Source organism: Pituophis catenifer, unplaced genomic scaffold (assembly GCF_029215685.1).
Source record: "Pituophis catenifer annectens isolate HBS135680 unplaced genomic scaffold, rPitCat1.0.hap2 SCAF_6, whole genome shotgun sequence".
Lineage (NCBI taxonomy): Eukaryota > Metazoa > Chordata > Lepidosauria > Squamata > Colubridae > Pituophis > Pituophis catenifer.
In genome coordinates this window covers 66,226,579-66,244,155 of record NW_027256886.1, presented here as the reverse complement: position 1 = coordinate 66,244,155, position 17,577 = coordinate 66,226,579, and the positions used below count along the sequence as shown (strand labels likewise).

Genomic DNA, 17,577 nt, shown 5'->3' with positions numbered 1-17,577 from the left:
AAAAAAATATAAGACGTAGACTTATTTTCAGGGAAATATGGTAGCTAGTTACACTACAATTAACTCCCAAATATTTATTTTAAAGAACACCATAGAAACCAACTTTAAATGCAGCACAGAACCAACTCCTACAAGCACATTAAGTAAGCCATCCAATTATTTGTTCCCTTCCCCACCGGAGGGCAGGGGGGTTATGTTAGGACAACCATCTGAGGAAGATGGAGCAGGAATAGCAGTGAACTATAGTGGTGTACATTTGGGCCTCTGGGCAATGCCACTTCCTTTTTTACTCACCGTTGCAGTTACGTGATGTAGCAATAGACTTACAGATGGGCAAAAGTCACTTGCTATAATGATTCTTTGGAACTATCTTAGTCATTGGTAACATAATTTGGCACTTTGCAGATGTTCCCTTGATGTCAGAGTGATTCGCTATCAGGGAAGGCTGGCAAACAGTATCACTGTTGACAGATGTTTCAAGGAGCATCAAATGAATTTTCTACAGCTCAGTATGAAACATTTTCCCATTTGTTTAGTCTACATAAGGACACTGCAGAGGAGCACACATCTATTCTCTATAAATTCACTGTACTTTGGTTTTACTTATTTAACATTAACACAACTATTTTACATTTTCATAATTTCTGTTTGCAGTGGGTTGTAAAGATAAAAATCCTCCTTCTCCTCGTCCTCCCCACCCCTCTTTCTAGGACAGGGGTGTCAAACTTGCATCGTCACAGCATCATCACGTGATGTATCACAATTTTTTTCCCCTTCACTAAACTGGGCGTGGCCAGCGCATGACGCATCCAGCCCATGGGCCGTGAGTTTGACAGCCCTGCTCTAGGACCAAGCCAGTATACATAACACTTCCACTTCCGATTTTATATTCCAAAAACCTTTCTGAAGTGGGTTGGGCAGAGACATGGTTCCCTGCCCAAAGTTAGCCCTCATTGAGAAAACAAATTAGACACTTTTTCATTCTTCTCACGTCTGGTCTGGGCTGAAGTTTACCGTACAAACTATTTTTATAAGTTATTGCTCAACAGGGAACAGATTTGCTGCATTTACTGTAAATGGCAAGCTCTGCTGACAAATATTCTGGATGGATGTCACATAAATATAAGATTGCAAAAGGATTAGTACCTGAGAATTTGAAATAATTACAAATGTAGGAATATATTTACTTTCAGATATTATACCATTAGGCAAAATGCTTGAAACCTACAAGGCTTTTAGCTTATGACTGATGGTTTAATAATCCCCTGAAATGCAGGGAATTGTCAATAGAGCAGAGTGCTAAAGAAATCAATATAAATATAGAAGTCTCTCTTGTAAATGTGTGTCGGTATATGTATACACACAGTATGTGTATGCTAATTTTCTGGAAAGTGATAAATCTGTATATGATTCTCTCTCTCTCTCTCTCTCTCTCTGTGTGTGTGAATGAAAGCCAGACTAGTTCAATGATTAAGGCACTGGACCAGAAAGACTCAGATTCTAGTCCACCCTTAGCACAGAAGACAGCTGAATAACTTAAGACGGTCATTCTTTCTTAACCTTAAAATGGGAAGCAAAAAAATATCTATATAAAGTGGACCGGCATGGGATAAAATGGTCCATAGCCTTTGATGATCAGGCCTTCATCTTGCAGTGCTTTGGCTTAAGGCAACCATAATGACTCATATCTCAGCAGAAATAAAACCGTACACATGTTTATTTCCAATGAAGCAGAAGAGGATATAATCCTAGGAGGCTGAAATCCTGTAATTAAATATAAAGGTGGAACAGGAAAAGAATTTGAAGGCAAGTTCAATCATATGACAGTTACTTTTGCCAAAAATATACACACCAGCTTACAACTGTTTATAGTGATGCAAAATTTAAAGTTTCAGGCTAACTGTTCCCACAATGGGAATGCAATGCAAGCTTAGCAAGTGGCATTGCTAGTTGAGACAGGGAAACTATGATTACTAAGAGTGTGTAATTTTGCAATTCAGCAATCACTTGGTAGTTGGAAAAATGGCTGTCCTACAACAGTGTACAATATAAACAATCCTGCATGCATGCACACACAAACAATCCTGTGCGCAGACACACACACCCTAACTATACTGCGTAGAATCTAGCAGAAGTCAGTAGTACACCGCTCTGTTGATGCTGATAAGTACATTACTTGTATCAAAGCAAACTTTTGTTGAAATAAATGGAACTAACACGACACGTCGCTATCAGTGGAATCAAAACAGGAATTATTCTGAATCCATTTCATTTCAACAATGTAGTTAAGCTCCTTAAATTATTCATAGGTGGAATAAGCCTGTTTTAAAATAAGATCTGTATAATGAAAGGTATGCAAGCATTCCGCTTGATTAAATTATATTTGAAAATAAGGAAAAGGAGAAATTAGTCATTCTTTCTTGCTGCTGGACACAGCTATTGTAACTGGACCCTGTACTGAATAGATGATCATGACTTTAATGTTCTCTTCTAACTTCTTCCTTCTATGGATAGAAAATAGATACATAGTTTTTGCAAATAATTTCAGCCACCATCCATGACTTCTCAGACTGTCAGGCAATTAGAGAAAGAGGAAAAAATATTTGGAGAAAAGTAATATTTTATTCTATACACCAGTTTGGTGTAGTGTTTAAGGCATCAGGCTAGAAACTGGGAGGTCTAGTCTCATATTGGGTACTAAGCCAGCTGATGATCTTGAGCCAGTCATTTTCTCTCATCCCCAAGAAGGAGACAATGGCAAACTATTTCGGGGGGGGGGGGGGGAATGTTGATAAGAAAACTGCAGGAACTTGTCCAGGCAGTCTCTGAGAATCAAACACAATTGAATGGAAGAAAAAAAATTATACACAAAGTCCCCTTTAAGGAAACCTTAACTCCAGGTTAAGTTCGTTCTGGTGACTTTGGGGACCTATCCATGTAATTTTTTTCATCAAAGTATAGAAATGGTTTAAGAGCCATGGTGGCGCAGTGGTTAGAATACAGTATTGCAGGCTAATTCTGCCAACTGCCATCAGTTTGATCCAGACCTGCTCAAGGTTGACTCAACTTTTCATCCTTCCGAGGTTGGTAAAATAAGGACCCAGCTTGTTGGGGGCAATATGCTTACTCTGTAAACTGCTTAGAAAGGGCTGTAAAGCGATGTATATAAGTCTAAGTGCTATTGCTATTGCCTTCTCCTGGAATTTTTTTTTTTTTTTACTTTACATCTAACCTGTACTCCTAGTATTCTTTTGTGTTTCTCATCCAAGAACCAAACAGACCTCACCCTGCTTAGTTTCCAAGCCCAATTGATAGTGTGAGATCAAGTTATCAAAACTCATCAGTCCTAGTCAGTAAAAATCTATTAAGACTTACTAGAAATAGTAACATATATGTCTGAACCTTAATCAAATAAATCCATTTTGTATTCCAACTTATCTCTAAGAAACATAGGAAAAGAAAATTCCCCATTTATAAACAGGTCTTTAGAGCCTTTGACTCTGATGCCTCAAAAGTATTTGGGTTATTACTCAAATAGTGCACACTGGAGACAAATAATTTAACTGGTTGAATTAATGCATACATATTATGTTTAAGTACTATCTTTTGAGATTTTTTCCATTCTGCATAAAACCTTATCCCTAGTTACTGCAATTGTTTTCATTCAACTGGTTCAATTTTTCCCTTGAGCATTTAGTTTTAAATATTTAATCCTTCTCTTGTTAAAATCCCACTGAAAATGAAAAGGGAAATTCCCCATGTTGGATTTGGGGTTGATGGAAAGTTGCACTTCATCAATGAAGTATGATGAGATTATAGAAATTGGCAGGCTTTCCTGGCTACACATATTCACTATGTTCCATTAAAATATTTTTCATGCTGCCAGATATTATTTAATGACCTTTGCCGTGTGACAAGATTTCTACCAAATCCTAAAGCTCTACAGCTGGCAAAGATTGTATACACCATGATATATAAACATTTTAAGAAGTTACTTCATTTTTGGCAGAGATGTCTGTGACAATCTAAGTGTAGGACTCCAACTGGAAAAAAAATTGCTCAAAATAAATATTTACTCTTTCAGTTATTGATTATAGTTGGCTATTTAATGTTTAATATGGTAGAACATTTTTGTATACTTTTTTTTTTTTTTGGTTTGATTTTTTGGTTTTTATTAAGTTTCTGGTTTGGGTGCCCATTATATTTGCATATCAACAGCTACTGTTTCTACTGCAGAATGCACCAACACTGAGAAACACGTGGTTACAAATTTCCTGGTAAAATGATTATACACTTAAATAATTTGATGCTGCAAATACAAAGACAATAAATAATATGTGATTATATTATAGGATCACTTAGGTTGAAAATAATACCATGGATATTCTATCTATCTATCTTTTAGAAGGAAAAAGGTAAATCAAATTCAGCTGCTGGGTGGCCTAGAGACAACATGGAAAGCCTCTTGTATTGTTTATGCAAAGCTTAGAGATAAGTTTAGCAACTGAAATGTTTAATGAAGATTAAATTATATATATATTTAAAACTTGCTCATTCTTAATATGAAAACTTGGGAACTCATTTTTTTTTTCCTGCCCAGTAATGAGTTAACTCTCTGCTATTTAAAGCCTCAAGGAGCCAAGACTGAACCCAGCAGTCAGAACAGTCTCAAAAGAACAAAAGAATATGCGAGAGAAGACATTTGTGTGAGGAATTCCTGTAGCTGACCCCAAGTTATGTGCCCCTGCTATTTGAACCCAATTCACATCTTCAAATGCACCACTCAGCAATTTGGCTGCAAGATAAAAAGGACATTTGTTGCTTACTTTGTGTTTTCGGATTTTTCTTCCTGCCTTGCATTCTTTTAGTTTCTGTTTCCAAATTTGTAGATGTAAAACTAAAATCAGATTTAGATGATTCTGAACAATCATTGTCCATGAGGTTTGAACTAACTAATCAAATATTTTTTAAAATTATAATAATTAAAATAAATAATCACATTTTAACATGCAGGTGCCATAGTGCTGATCACTGAAGTCAAAGGAGGACCTTTTTTGGTGTCCTTTACAGCTATATATAACCATACATAAAGCCAGTGGGTTCTTATTAAATATAATTTTTCAAGCACAGCCAAGTTCCAGTAACAGCAGAAACCTATGTGGCTATTCACTAGAATAGCATTTTGATGGCCTCACAAATTCTTGTATCTGCCTGCCTCAGGAATGATATACCCTCCTTAGAACTCAGCTTTTGGGGGGGGGATGGGATGAAATGGTGGTTTAGAAAAGAGAAGTCAAGGCAGAAAGCTATAAATCACCAGCTTATATAGATGTTCATATTCAAACTAACTAAAAATGTTAAGAAAAATTTACCACATTCAAAGTATTGGCAAATTAATTCTTATCAGCTGCATAGAACTGAAACAAGGGAATTCAAATGGATCCTGTGGATACTGGTGTTAGTTTGTGTTTAAAATGCTGTGAATTGAAGGCCATGAAAAGAGAGGCTGTGTTCTCTTTTTAGGGTTGCATATTAGTTAGCATATTATTTTATATTATTTTTTTCTTAACCAGTGATCAACCCAAATACTTCTGGACTGCTCTACGGGTAAAGTACCTTTGTATCAAAAACAATTTGCCTGAGAAACATGTCAGAACACTTGCTGCGTAGTCCTTTTCAACAGGTAAGGCTGCCTTCCAGAGCCTTGGGGCATAATTAGCTGGGGGTGGGGGTGGGAGGCTATTATAAAAACACACAGAAGCTGATTCACTGCTGAGGCGGGGAGTTCACAGCATGCAACCTGACAAGGCCTATTTCATGGCCAGCCATGCCTGCCTGAACATTTATTGAGTTCCAGCCTGCTGTGATAGTGCAATGGTGACCAGCTCCAGCAAATGGCGGCCATTTGTATGGGAGCTTCTACGTGAACTTCTGTAAGGGCCCGAAGTTGGCCTTTAATGAACGCTTATCAACATTAAAGAACACAAGCCCCACTTCTGCTGTCAAAGCAAGGCATGAAAGGAACCCGTTGCTGGTGGACAGAAAATGTGTTTCTTGCTTTCCAAGGCAGAGAATAAAGGGGATAACCTTGATAAAGTATGCAAGAACTTTTGCATAAGCAATGAGAGCCAAAGCACCCTTCAAATCTGGGGAAGTAAGATAGTCCAGTATTTGGAAGTGACAGAGAGGATCCTCCGATTCTCCACAGGTGGCCGGGGGATTCTGAGAATTGAAGTCCACAGGTCCTCAAGATGCCAAGATGCCCTATCATTTAACAAGGAGGAGAGATAAAGTTTGCAGAATTCTGTTATTGTAATTTATCTCAATGAAGCATAGTTCTAGTCTTCTAATGGACTTTATTTTCTGGTCTGGTGTACCTTGTGGGGCTGACAAGTCACTTTTTCACATTTAAGATTAAGGATGTTGCAGGGTACAATCCTACATGCACCTATTTGTATTATCTACCTTCTCCCCCTCTATAGGATTGCAATCTGTGCGCAATCAGAAAAACAGAATGCCACCCGTGATCTTGAGCCCATGTGTTAAGAAGCAAGCACTATTGCCACCCAAAGCAGATTGATTGGAGAAAAAGTCCCAATGAAAGAAAAAAAAGGGGGGTTTTATTTTCAAGAATACCTATTTTGGGATAAAGCCCACTGTTTTCTTTGATAGATAACTGGGATTCATGAGGGCTGAGAAGATTTTAGCCTCAACCCAACAAAGGCTGAAAAAGTTTAGCCAGCATTAAAAGAAATCCCCACCTGACCTCCAGATAACCCAAACAGGAGATTAGCCCATTTCCAAGCAAAATAAGTTGTCACACTGTTAGGCCAATTGCTCCTATTGACATTTTGCATAAACATCTAGCGGAGGGTGATCAGAAAGAAGTCTTATGCCATTAACGCTTTTCCCCCTTCTTTCCTTCTTCCCTTTCTCTCTCCCTCCCTCTCTCTCTTTTTAATACCTAAGCTTTCCAGAATAAAGGCGTTTCTGAATTAGCGATAACAAAAGGGTCAAGAGGTCACAAACTCCTTTTAAGCAGGTACAAATCTAGAAAGTTTAAATTCATTGGAGACTGCAAATGAGAACTTTTTAAAGAAGTACAAAACTCTAGGCACAGCCTAGACTCCTGAAAGAACCCATCAATTTAGCTTACTCTAAGTTTAATGGCAGGAATACTTGTATCAAAAAGTTTAGGCTACCAAAGTTTAGAGTGCATTTTTAATTATTTACTTTAAAATATTCAAACCCAATGATGCAATCTTTTTTTTAAAAAAAATTCTAATCCTCAAGAAATATGGTTCTATGTATATAACATTTTAAAAAATTAAGGTAGTTTTTTTTAAAAAAAAAATCTTTGTATTTAGGGAAAATTCTTTATCACTTGCACAGAATGTAATGTATGCTGCATACTACAAAAATATTTTACAATTTTGCTGAATTTATTTTGGTTTAAATCAGCCATTGAAAAGTTATTCTACGAGAGTATGAAAGTTGAGAACTGCAGTATTCATCTTTGAAATTCAGATATAATGGATTGTGATTTTAATTTTTAAAAGGTAAGTATCTTTTCCTCAACAGTTTCCTGCCAAAAGAGCCTCCCTAAATAGCACATTATGAACTATGTTCAGCAGATTCCTTGTCATTTCGATAAAAATGATAAATTTTAACCCATGATTATGATAGCATCCATCTTTGATTCAGACAATCACATCAAAGATAATTATTGTCAGGATTGTTTACCTCAGAATTTGATAAATTAACAAATATAAGATTAGTTCTGACTCAAAAACTATACACCCTAAAAGAATCTAACTTATGTATGTAACTTATGGAAAACAAGTTAAGTAAACAACTGTCATTTGGTATTCACATCAATGTATCCTATACACATTGAACAACTATACTTTTGAACATATATATATGTATGCATGTATGTATGTACATATGTATGTATGTAAGTTTAGGGTTTCTTTATATACATGTTGGGGGGAGGGATTTTTTCCTCAGCATTGGTTCTTTGTCTTCAGAAGTTACTACTCTTGATGGATTTCAATCTTTGGAAAGTACAAATACATATTAAAAGGCACATCAAAATGATATCTATGTTCTATCATCATGCAAAAGATGGAAAGTGTATTGTAGGATGTCCATAATTCAGTAGAATGAAATGTTACAAATATACAATTATTTGGTCTTGTAGCAAACTTGCATAGCTGCTACAATAAAGACAGGTGTCCTATAATATCCTTGTCAGTATATTATATAGTATTTTACTTATCAGGATGCATATCTTATTACAGTAAACATATTTTAGAGAGAGGGGGGGAAGGGAGAGAGAAAGAGAAAGAGAGAAGGAGCTAGGATACAATTCAACTAATCACAGTCATACATTTGAAGTAAATTAAAAAAATACACACTAAAGATTAATGGGAAATCCCAGAATTTCATTATCAGCCTATTAAGCTAAGACAATGTAACTATGGGATATGATATTCATAGACACGTTTTTTTTGGTCTAATCCTATTTATAAATATAGAAATATCTTTCTGAATACTAAAACTAAAGGCATATATAATTTTGAAAAATTGTGCTTATACACAAAACATAACCAAAACATTTATTATTAACTTCCGTGAAGGGGAATTATGGTAGTTTTGCTTTCAAGATACATTTTCAAAGAAAACTTTCATCAGCTCCATTGTGAAAATTCAGCGGAGTCTTAAACTGAACAAACACTGCTGAGAACATCAGCCAATATTCAGAGAAACAGGGCAATGATATTAACATGAATATTATTTTTAATAAGTGGTTCTAAAAAGCTGAGAATCAAAAACTTACCTAGCTACTGTAATTAAGCACAAGAGGAAAACAGCATTCTCTTTTAAGATACCATAACATATATTTCAAACAGACAACTCTCAGAAAAGATATAATCTCTCACACATTTGTAAGTGTATCTAAACACATAAACTTTGGGGTTATGACAGCTGCACCACAGGGAATTGTTTTGTTCTGAAAAAAGTCAAAAGTTATTTGGGTTCATACTAATCCTTTGCAACTTAAATTATCCCAAAGGGCAAAACGCTTTCTTTAAGTCTATCTAAACCTTTAGGAACATTATGAGAAATGTCTGGTCTTGTTACGTTCATGGAATAAACCCAAATATGTTATTAATTCTTTAGGGATTCAAAATTAACTAAAGGCTCTTTGCATTAAAAAAGAAGATTGTCAAATTGTGCTCTGATGAATTAACCAGAATATTTGAAGGGTACAACACTTTCTAATCCTATTTTAGAAACAAAGATTTAAATGATATTTTTGAAGAAAGTCCCCCTAGAATGAAACAAGGTGGGTAAGATTAAGTAAAAAAAGAGTCCTACTTAATATGCTATAGCTGTTTTAAGTAGAGGAACAAAGAAATGCTACATTGTAATGCTTCCCTTCACATCATTATAGGTTAAAATGGACCAGTAACAAAAGGAGCACATTTTTTTTTTGAGTTTACAACTTGAAAAGAAGCTCATTCACATACACTCAAGTTTCCAAAGGATATAATTCTGGCTAAATTATTTCTGAGTAACTGTGGTAGCTAGTTTATACACAAAGTCCTTTAAGACAAAAAAAAAACACAAGGTCCGAGGTAAAAGTGAGGGGAATTAGAAATATATTTATATTTTCCTTTGCTGTTAAAATTTTCTGATTTCTTTCTGTTTCTTGTTAAATTAGACAATACACTTGTCATTTTAACAAAGCTGGGCTTGAAATGAGTATTTAAAAAGCTCTCCCCTATACAATTCTTACTCAGAAGTAAGTCTCGTTTAGGAGAATCCTACTGAATTCAGTGGCACTTTGCCTCATGTAAATACATACATGATTGCAGCCCTTAATTTCTTTAGGTTTAAAGCTTCTTTGAAATGTCAATGTTATGATATCATGCAGAATGTATTTCATTCCTTCATTTGTATGATGCATAAAGTTTACATACATATCAATTAATAACAACGTAATTTTTCCAAAATGAAATTGTACTGTAATTAGACTATTTTTGTCCTTAGGAACAATGCATTTTTGTTTTTCAAAATACAAAATATTTACTTGTTAGCAATACAGTTATGTTCAAAGACAAATAATATCATTTTATAGGACACTGGTACTGCAAATCAGTCACTACAGGCAACTTAAAGGAAGAAATGTGCCTAGGAGTAAAAGCCACAGGACACCATAAAACCCAAAATATAATTTAATATAGTAATATTATTAATATAATCAAAGGTTATATTTCATGGCTGTATGTATAGTTTGTCCTTCCTCATCAGCAGTAGTAACACCAAACCCTTAAGAATATATATATATTCTATATATCTATATCTATATCTATATCTATATCATCTATATCTATCTATCTATCTATCTATCTATCTATCTATCTATCTATCTATCTTTCTTAATATCACATGCTACAAAGACAGAAATAGGTAACTTGGAGAAAAGGAGAAAAAACATGGAGCGAAAGAGCATTAAGATGCAGACAGTTCAGCTGCCATAACCTAAAGCCCTCATTTGCCAATACAGAACCACAAATAAATGTTGAACATTCATTACTGTGGTTCTTTAAAAGAAACCAAATGTGCTAATTTTAACTACGTAAGTAGTAGGATAAGCAGTACCATGTCATGTCAAAAACGTTACCAGAATGCATTTATTTTTCTCTGCAACGTAATTCAATTCAATTTGCAACACTTACAAAGTCATGCATGGCATAGAATCTGTTTATTTGCATGCCTTAATACGCTTAGTTTGGACAAGCGTTTTTACCTGTTTTAGAAATCTCCATATTAGTCAAAATGAAATAGAAGTTGCAGTTCTATGACCCCTGGAATGCTATCTCAAGGGGGATAAAGATTCCTTAGAAACAGACAGCTGACCTCCACTAGAAGGAAAACTGAAAACCAGCTCCCCTCCGCCATCTTGCACAGCTGGTTTTTTCTGAGGTCAGAAAACCCTGATCTCAGAATGCCCCATAAGGGGTCACCATGAGAGCTACATAGGCAGCAAGATCCAAAGGCCTCTGCCACAATCCTGGCATGTGGGAGAATCAGAAAACTGCTAGACTAGTCCAAATGTACCCATAATTTTGAGTACCGTAATTCTTTCTTTCTTTTTTTAAAACCCCACTTTAACATTGCTGCTTTCTCGCTTATACCATTCTGACTTTTGTTTCAAATTGCTGCCAGTTGCCAGGTGTTTTTCATTAGAGGTAGTCTTCGAGTTCATTTAGTGACAAAGTTATAACGGCACTGGAAAAAGTGACTTATGATCCATTTTTCCCACTTATGACCATTGCAGCATCTCCCTGGTCATGTGATCAAAATTCAGACGCTTGGCAACTGAGTCATATTTATCAGTGTCCTGGGGTCATGTGATCACCTTTTGCGACCTTCTGACAAGCAAAGTCAATGGGGAAGCCAGATTCATTTAAGAACCATGTTAGTAACTTAACAACTGCACTGATTCACTTAAACAACTTTGGCAAAAAAGGTAGTAAAATGGGGCAAAGCTCACTTAACAAATGTCTTGCTTAACAATATAAATTTTGGTCAATTGTGGTCATAAGTCGAGAACTACCTGTACATTATTTTATATTTATTACAGGGATAGTAATATTTATTAGTTATTTGGTCCGTAGAAGAAAGTAAACACACACTGTAAATTTTTCTTTTAGTAGAATATCTTAGTCCATATTAATTCCACAAATAAGAGCAAAACTGAAAAAAGGAAAATGGCCTTTGTGTTAGATTTCCAATATATATTCTAGTGATGATTCTGAGGACCTTCACATGTTGCTGAACTATAACTCTCATTATAGTCAGTGGAAAGTTACTGGGAGTCAAGCAGGGTATAATAATAATTAAGAAAGCAATATCAGCCCTCTATGTAAAGAACTGAAGAAACTTAACTACTGCAGGAAAATTGCACAGACTGACTACAAACAACAACATAACAATGTAGCAACAATGGTGCATTGGAATACTTGCAAGAAATACCACTTGCCTGCAAGCAAGAACTGGTGGGAACAAAAAAAAAATATAGAAAGTAAAAGAAAATGAAGTAGCTAAAATGTGCTAGGACTTTAGAATTCAAACAGGCACCTGCCATATAAGACTCCAGACTTAACAATTAACAAAGACAAAAAACTCTAGATGGTAGACATAAGGATACCTGAACATAGCAGAATAGTGGCTCTAAGGATACAGATCTAAATTCTGTTAATTGGTAAAGACTACCCCTATAAGTAAATACCAACCTTATAGACTATATTCCAAGATTTCTAGAAGGGAAAGTCACTGAAATGCAAGCCAGGAAAAACTCAAGCCCAAATTTTATAATGGCCAAGCAAAACTGAACATTATCTGTTGTTCATCACAGGGAAACATTTCTCAGCAAGCATCCTATCAACACAGAGGTGTGCTAAATGCAAAGTCCTGATGAATCATACAGTGATCTGATTTCTACTACACCTGTAAATACTTAGCCAATAAATTCAGGAGCATGTTTCTGAACATTTTCCTGTTTTTATTAAACTTAAGACTGAAATAGAAGAACCATAAGGCTGTTAAGAGTCAGTACTGGACTTAATGCATTACTCATTTTAGGAGAAACTCTTGATGCTGGGTGGACATACAATTCTTAACCAGAGTTCACTGCGAGGGCTTTAGCATCCAGTATGATTCAATGCCATATCAGATCCTAATGAGAGGTCCATAAGCACTACATAAATGCAGTAGCCCCCTCTGACTTGTAACCCCTCCCCAACGGTACTGAATGAACAGTCACAAAGTTGAAAGCAATAGAGAGCTCTTATATTAAATAGCACTATAGAATTCCTCTTCCTGAATTTGCCTAATCTTTTTTTTAAAAAGTTATCCAAATTTATCTATTTTCAGTCACTTGTCTATTAACCCTCACCAGAATACTTGTTTTTTTCACAGCAGCCCCACACTGGAGTAACATTTTTACTGAGCTATACCTTTCCTTGAAAAATGTAGTTCTTATCAGAAATGTACAGCAGTTCTTATCAGAAGAGAGGTAAAGTTAGGATTTATCCTTTTGTTTGCCTTAAAATATACTGAATAATTTGAAATCAATCAGAAAACATAATCCTGCCCAAATGACTATGGAAGTCCACTTAAAAAATAAAAAACCACCATCCTTATGTAGGGATGCAAAATACTATGTGGATTAACATCTATGCTAGGCTGGGCAGGATACTCTTCTGTGTGTTTCCCATGTAGTGGAACTTCTAAGAGGATCACTGAAACAGCTGTATGGATTTCTTTAACTATCAAACTTTTATACATGTGCTATATAGTATTTGTAGTGAAAATTACCAATCTGTATTGCCCTCGCCTCCAAATCTTGTAAAGTGTCAAGAAATCACACCAAGGGGCTAAACTGTTGTTGAGATAACTGGCTTCCATTAGTAAGCATGTGATTGGCAGGACGATAAAGTTTTTTTTCTCACAGGTCAGCTACTTTTTAAAAAGAGGGCAATCCTGCTGATCCATCTTTTAGCTACAGTCTCTTGCAATGTCCCAATTCTCTTGCCTTTTAGCTTTGATATGGTTCAAGCTTTCCCCTTTGTATCAGCCCCTACCTGTCATCAGCTCCTCTGCACCAAACAGCAAATATCAGGAGCTTGACCTCAGGGCACAGTCCGGGTGGGCAGGTAAAACCTGACCACTGGACTTACTTCCTTATCTTTCATATCCTGCAATTCACGAAACAGTATCAAATTCAAACTAAAGAACAGAAGCCTGACCTCTTATAAGAACCCTCTGAAACGGCTCTGTTGCTTTTCTAAGTATTCTTGAAAAGAACTGTCATCTGTCCTATTAGGAGAGAAATGAATCATAAATAGAGAAGAGGGGAAGGGTGTTAAATCCTTCATATAACTTAAATATCATCCACACGAGTTGTGAGTTAGGCAGAAAAGAGAATAATTTACCTCAAATTTTGCATTCAAAAGCAGAAAAAAAAAGAATGTAGCCAATTGACTGAGATAATAATATACTGTATATATTTACACACACATGGATTTTGTAGTCTACTGCCCAGGAGATATGTGAAAAAAAACCTAGGCTAGCAAAGAAAGTTTGTAAAGTGACTGATTGATTAGCCGTGTAAAGAAAAAAAATTTAAAACAATATTTTTCTAATATGCGAAAGGATTAACCTATATCCCAGGTCAAACGAACAAAGATGTTTATATTCCTCCAGTTTTAGAGCTCTAGAATAACCCTATCCTAGAATAAATATTTTTGAATATAATTTCTGTTTGTAAAGGTAATATTGTAATAAAACATTTCCTGTTATGCTACTGCATGTGATCTCTAAAATCAAAAATACAATTTTAAAAAAAATCACATTAAAGTTAATTTACCTTTTTTGCACTTATAGCCATATAACCTCCTATAGAAATAAGGCAGTCTGCTAGCATATATTAAAACAGTAATTTCATTAAAATGTACAACTGTGTAAATATATTAGAATTCAACCTTATGTATTGATCATTTAATTTATGATCTTAATATACAACCTTTTGCTAGTTGGAGAGTTCTCATCTAAAATGATGGAATTTTCTATAACAAATGAATTGCCAAGAAAAGCCTTAATCTCATTTTTGGTAAGAATAACAAAATCTCCCTGTTATGGTAACTAATAACATTTGCTACAAAATTAAAAAGGTATTTGATTAATTTATGGAATTGGTCACAAACATTTCAGGAACAGAAATTTTCATCCATTACTTTGCTGGATCAGAATAAACTTTCAACCGAAGGTAAAATAAATGGCTATTTCTGCTGTTGAGAGGCCTACTTTTCATCTTGTACTAATGAATTGCAGAAATTAATTAACCAGTATATTAAGAAGAGCTTCCTTCTCTATACTCCTTTATCACCAGAAAATCTCAAGCTCTTTTTCTGCTCTCAATATTACAATTGCATAAACCTAAATAATGCCATCTTTTTTTAATCTTTGACGGTGTGTTACTCTATTTCTTCAAAAATGTGTTATCTTTCATGAAGCACTTATAAACATACCAAAATACAGTGATAATAACTTTCCTTTTATTGTTATTCAAAAGACCCAAGTTACAAAATGTTACAGAGCTCAGAGAATACAGAACCTAGGATCTGGAAGATAGGAGAAATCATAATGTAAGAACGAAGAATAGATGAAGTAAGCAAACACTTTCCCCAGTAACACAACACACCTACCATCAGGGATAACATATAGCTTCCAATTCAGCTAGTTCAGTGGTGAAATTCAGCTGGCTCTATCCGGATCGCGTGATCCAGTAGCGCTGGCAGCGGGAGGCTCCGCCCACCCACCTGGACATTATCACATCCTGTTTTTGACCCTCTGTGAATGCGCAGAAGGCTCTGCGCATGCGTGGAGGAGGCGCGCACACTCAAATTTGCAAACTGTTAGCGAAGGTAAGTGAATACCACCCCTGATCTAGTTTAATACTGAATTTTAATCTAGTTCAAAAAGACACTTGATGACCAATATCCTATATTGAGTGAACAAGAGACCCAAACACTGAGAACAGTCTGCTGGCAACTCTACTTCATGCTTTAGTGGTGAGATACCAAGTTTCTTACTCAAGTTCTAAGTCCACTGTTAGATTCTGGGCTGCTAAATCTCAAATGTCTTGGTCCCCCCATTCCAAATTAGTACATCCATATTTTAAACCTGAACTTGTAACCTCACACTTGTTAAATAAGTAGAAATTAGTCCCAATCGTCTGGTGAGATATTATCTTTTGCTTCAGTATGCCAAGTGAATTACAATTAAACTGAGCATATACATAAATCTGCTTTCCCTCCAGTCCCAGTCAACACGTTATTGTTGCAAGGCGTTGATATCTGCCAGAATCCTGACATAGTAAATTTAAGCAGGAATAATGAAATTATGCTTATCCAAAATATTAAACATAGAACAAGTTCAGGAAACTTATGTAATCTTATGTGCTCTATGCAATCCATTTTGAGATATCACTAACCAAAACCTGAAATGTACTCTTTCTAATTATGCAGTACTGTAACTAAACTCCCTCTCTCCCTCTCTCCCTCTCTCACATACACACACACATCTTTGGAGTGGTCATCATCCAGTTGATTCATTGGAGTAGTTTTTTAATAGGAAAATGTAAACAATCACCAGTAATTTTTGACAGGTACAAAAACTACATCTAAATATAATGAAACAGAACAGTAAGGAAATTTGGTGCATTTCCTAGTAATCTCCAACTCTGATCTCTGCAATGTCTTGTGTAAAGGCACAAGAGGCTGCCTTTGTGTCTACTTTAGAATTATAGTAGAATACTCAGCAGCCAGACTGGTTCCTGCCCAAACTCAAACAGACAACATTACACTTGTACTAAAACTCTTATCCTGGTTGCCAATTTGTTCCTAGAGGAATGACTATGTGTTGTTTATTAACTTGTACAGCCCTGCATCATTTGGATCTAGACTATCTGAGGCAAGACATTCCAATTTGATCTCTCTCTATATCCCCCCACTGCTGCCTACTGAGTCATCCATGGAGGTCTTTTGATTGGTTGCCAAGGTTCATCTGCTGGCATCTCCGAATTGATCTTTTTCTATGAGCACCCCAGACAGATGGAATGCATTCCTTATTGGATTAAGGGATCTAATCAATTTGTTAGTTTTTTAAACCACATCTTTTAAAAATAGTTAAATTTAAGGGTATGAATGGTTGGTTTAATTCTTTTTTTTTTTTTAATATTGCAGGATTATATAGCAATGTTTAGACAATTTTGAACTGAATTTGACAAGTTTAAATTAACTTGAAACAACTGGAATTCGCGGAGTATTCTTAAAAGGAACCAAATAAATAAATAAATAACAAGAACATCTTACTTGTCTGAGATCAATGAATGCTAATTGCAAGGTTTCTCCATGGAATCCAGGTACAGGTTCAGAACTTGCAAACACTGAAAAGAAATAACAAGATTTTATGAAAAAAAATGCCGGGAAGAATCTAGATTTGATACATTCTATGATTCTTATTGACTCTGTGTGTGTGTGTGAGAGAGAGAAAGAGAGGAGAGCGCACATAATTTATTGACTTAATTTCTTAGGAAAACAGAATACATTTGAAATCTTATTTTCATTTATATTGGATTTAAGGATTATAAATAATTAATTGTTAATTACTTTGAATTCCTCATTAATAGGAAAAATTAGCCAGAATGGTAAATCAGCATTCTGAAAAAAAAATCTGGTTTACTCAGATTGGGCTACATGAAACAACATTTTCTTCCAGGAAATTACATATTCATGAAGACCATTTCAAAGAAAGAATATATACTATATAAACATTTTATTGAATGAATGCTTTATTATACTCAATGATATCTACTAGCTAAAAAGCCTATTTTTACTTCAACCATTTGTGGAGCTTTGGGAGGAATCTATCAAATAGGAAATCAGGTATATAAGGATGCAGAAAAAAGATGCAGTAAGAGAAGAGTTACACAAAGGGACT

At 35.3% G+C, this 17,577-nt stretch overlaps 1 protein-coding gene across 5 annotated transcripts in view; it reads right to left on the bottom strand.

The window, feature by feature from the left end:
- The window catches only part of EXOC6 (exocyst complex component 6), a 103,303-nt gene that overhangs the window by 11,294 nt on the left and 74,432 nt on the right, over window positions 1–17,577 (bottom strand). For all 5 annotated transcript variants that reach the window (XM_070944951.1, XM_070944952.1, XM_070944955.1 and 2 more), the window contains one exon: window positions 16,950–17,023. In XM_070944951.1, the coding sequence (XP_070801052.1) occupies window positions 16,950–17,023 (74 nt within the window). The remainder of the gene's footprint in view (window positions 1–16,949; window positions 17,024–17,577) is intronic.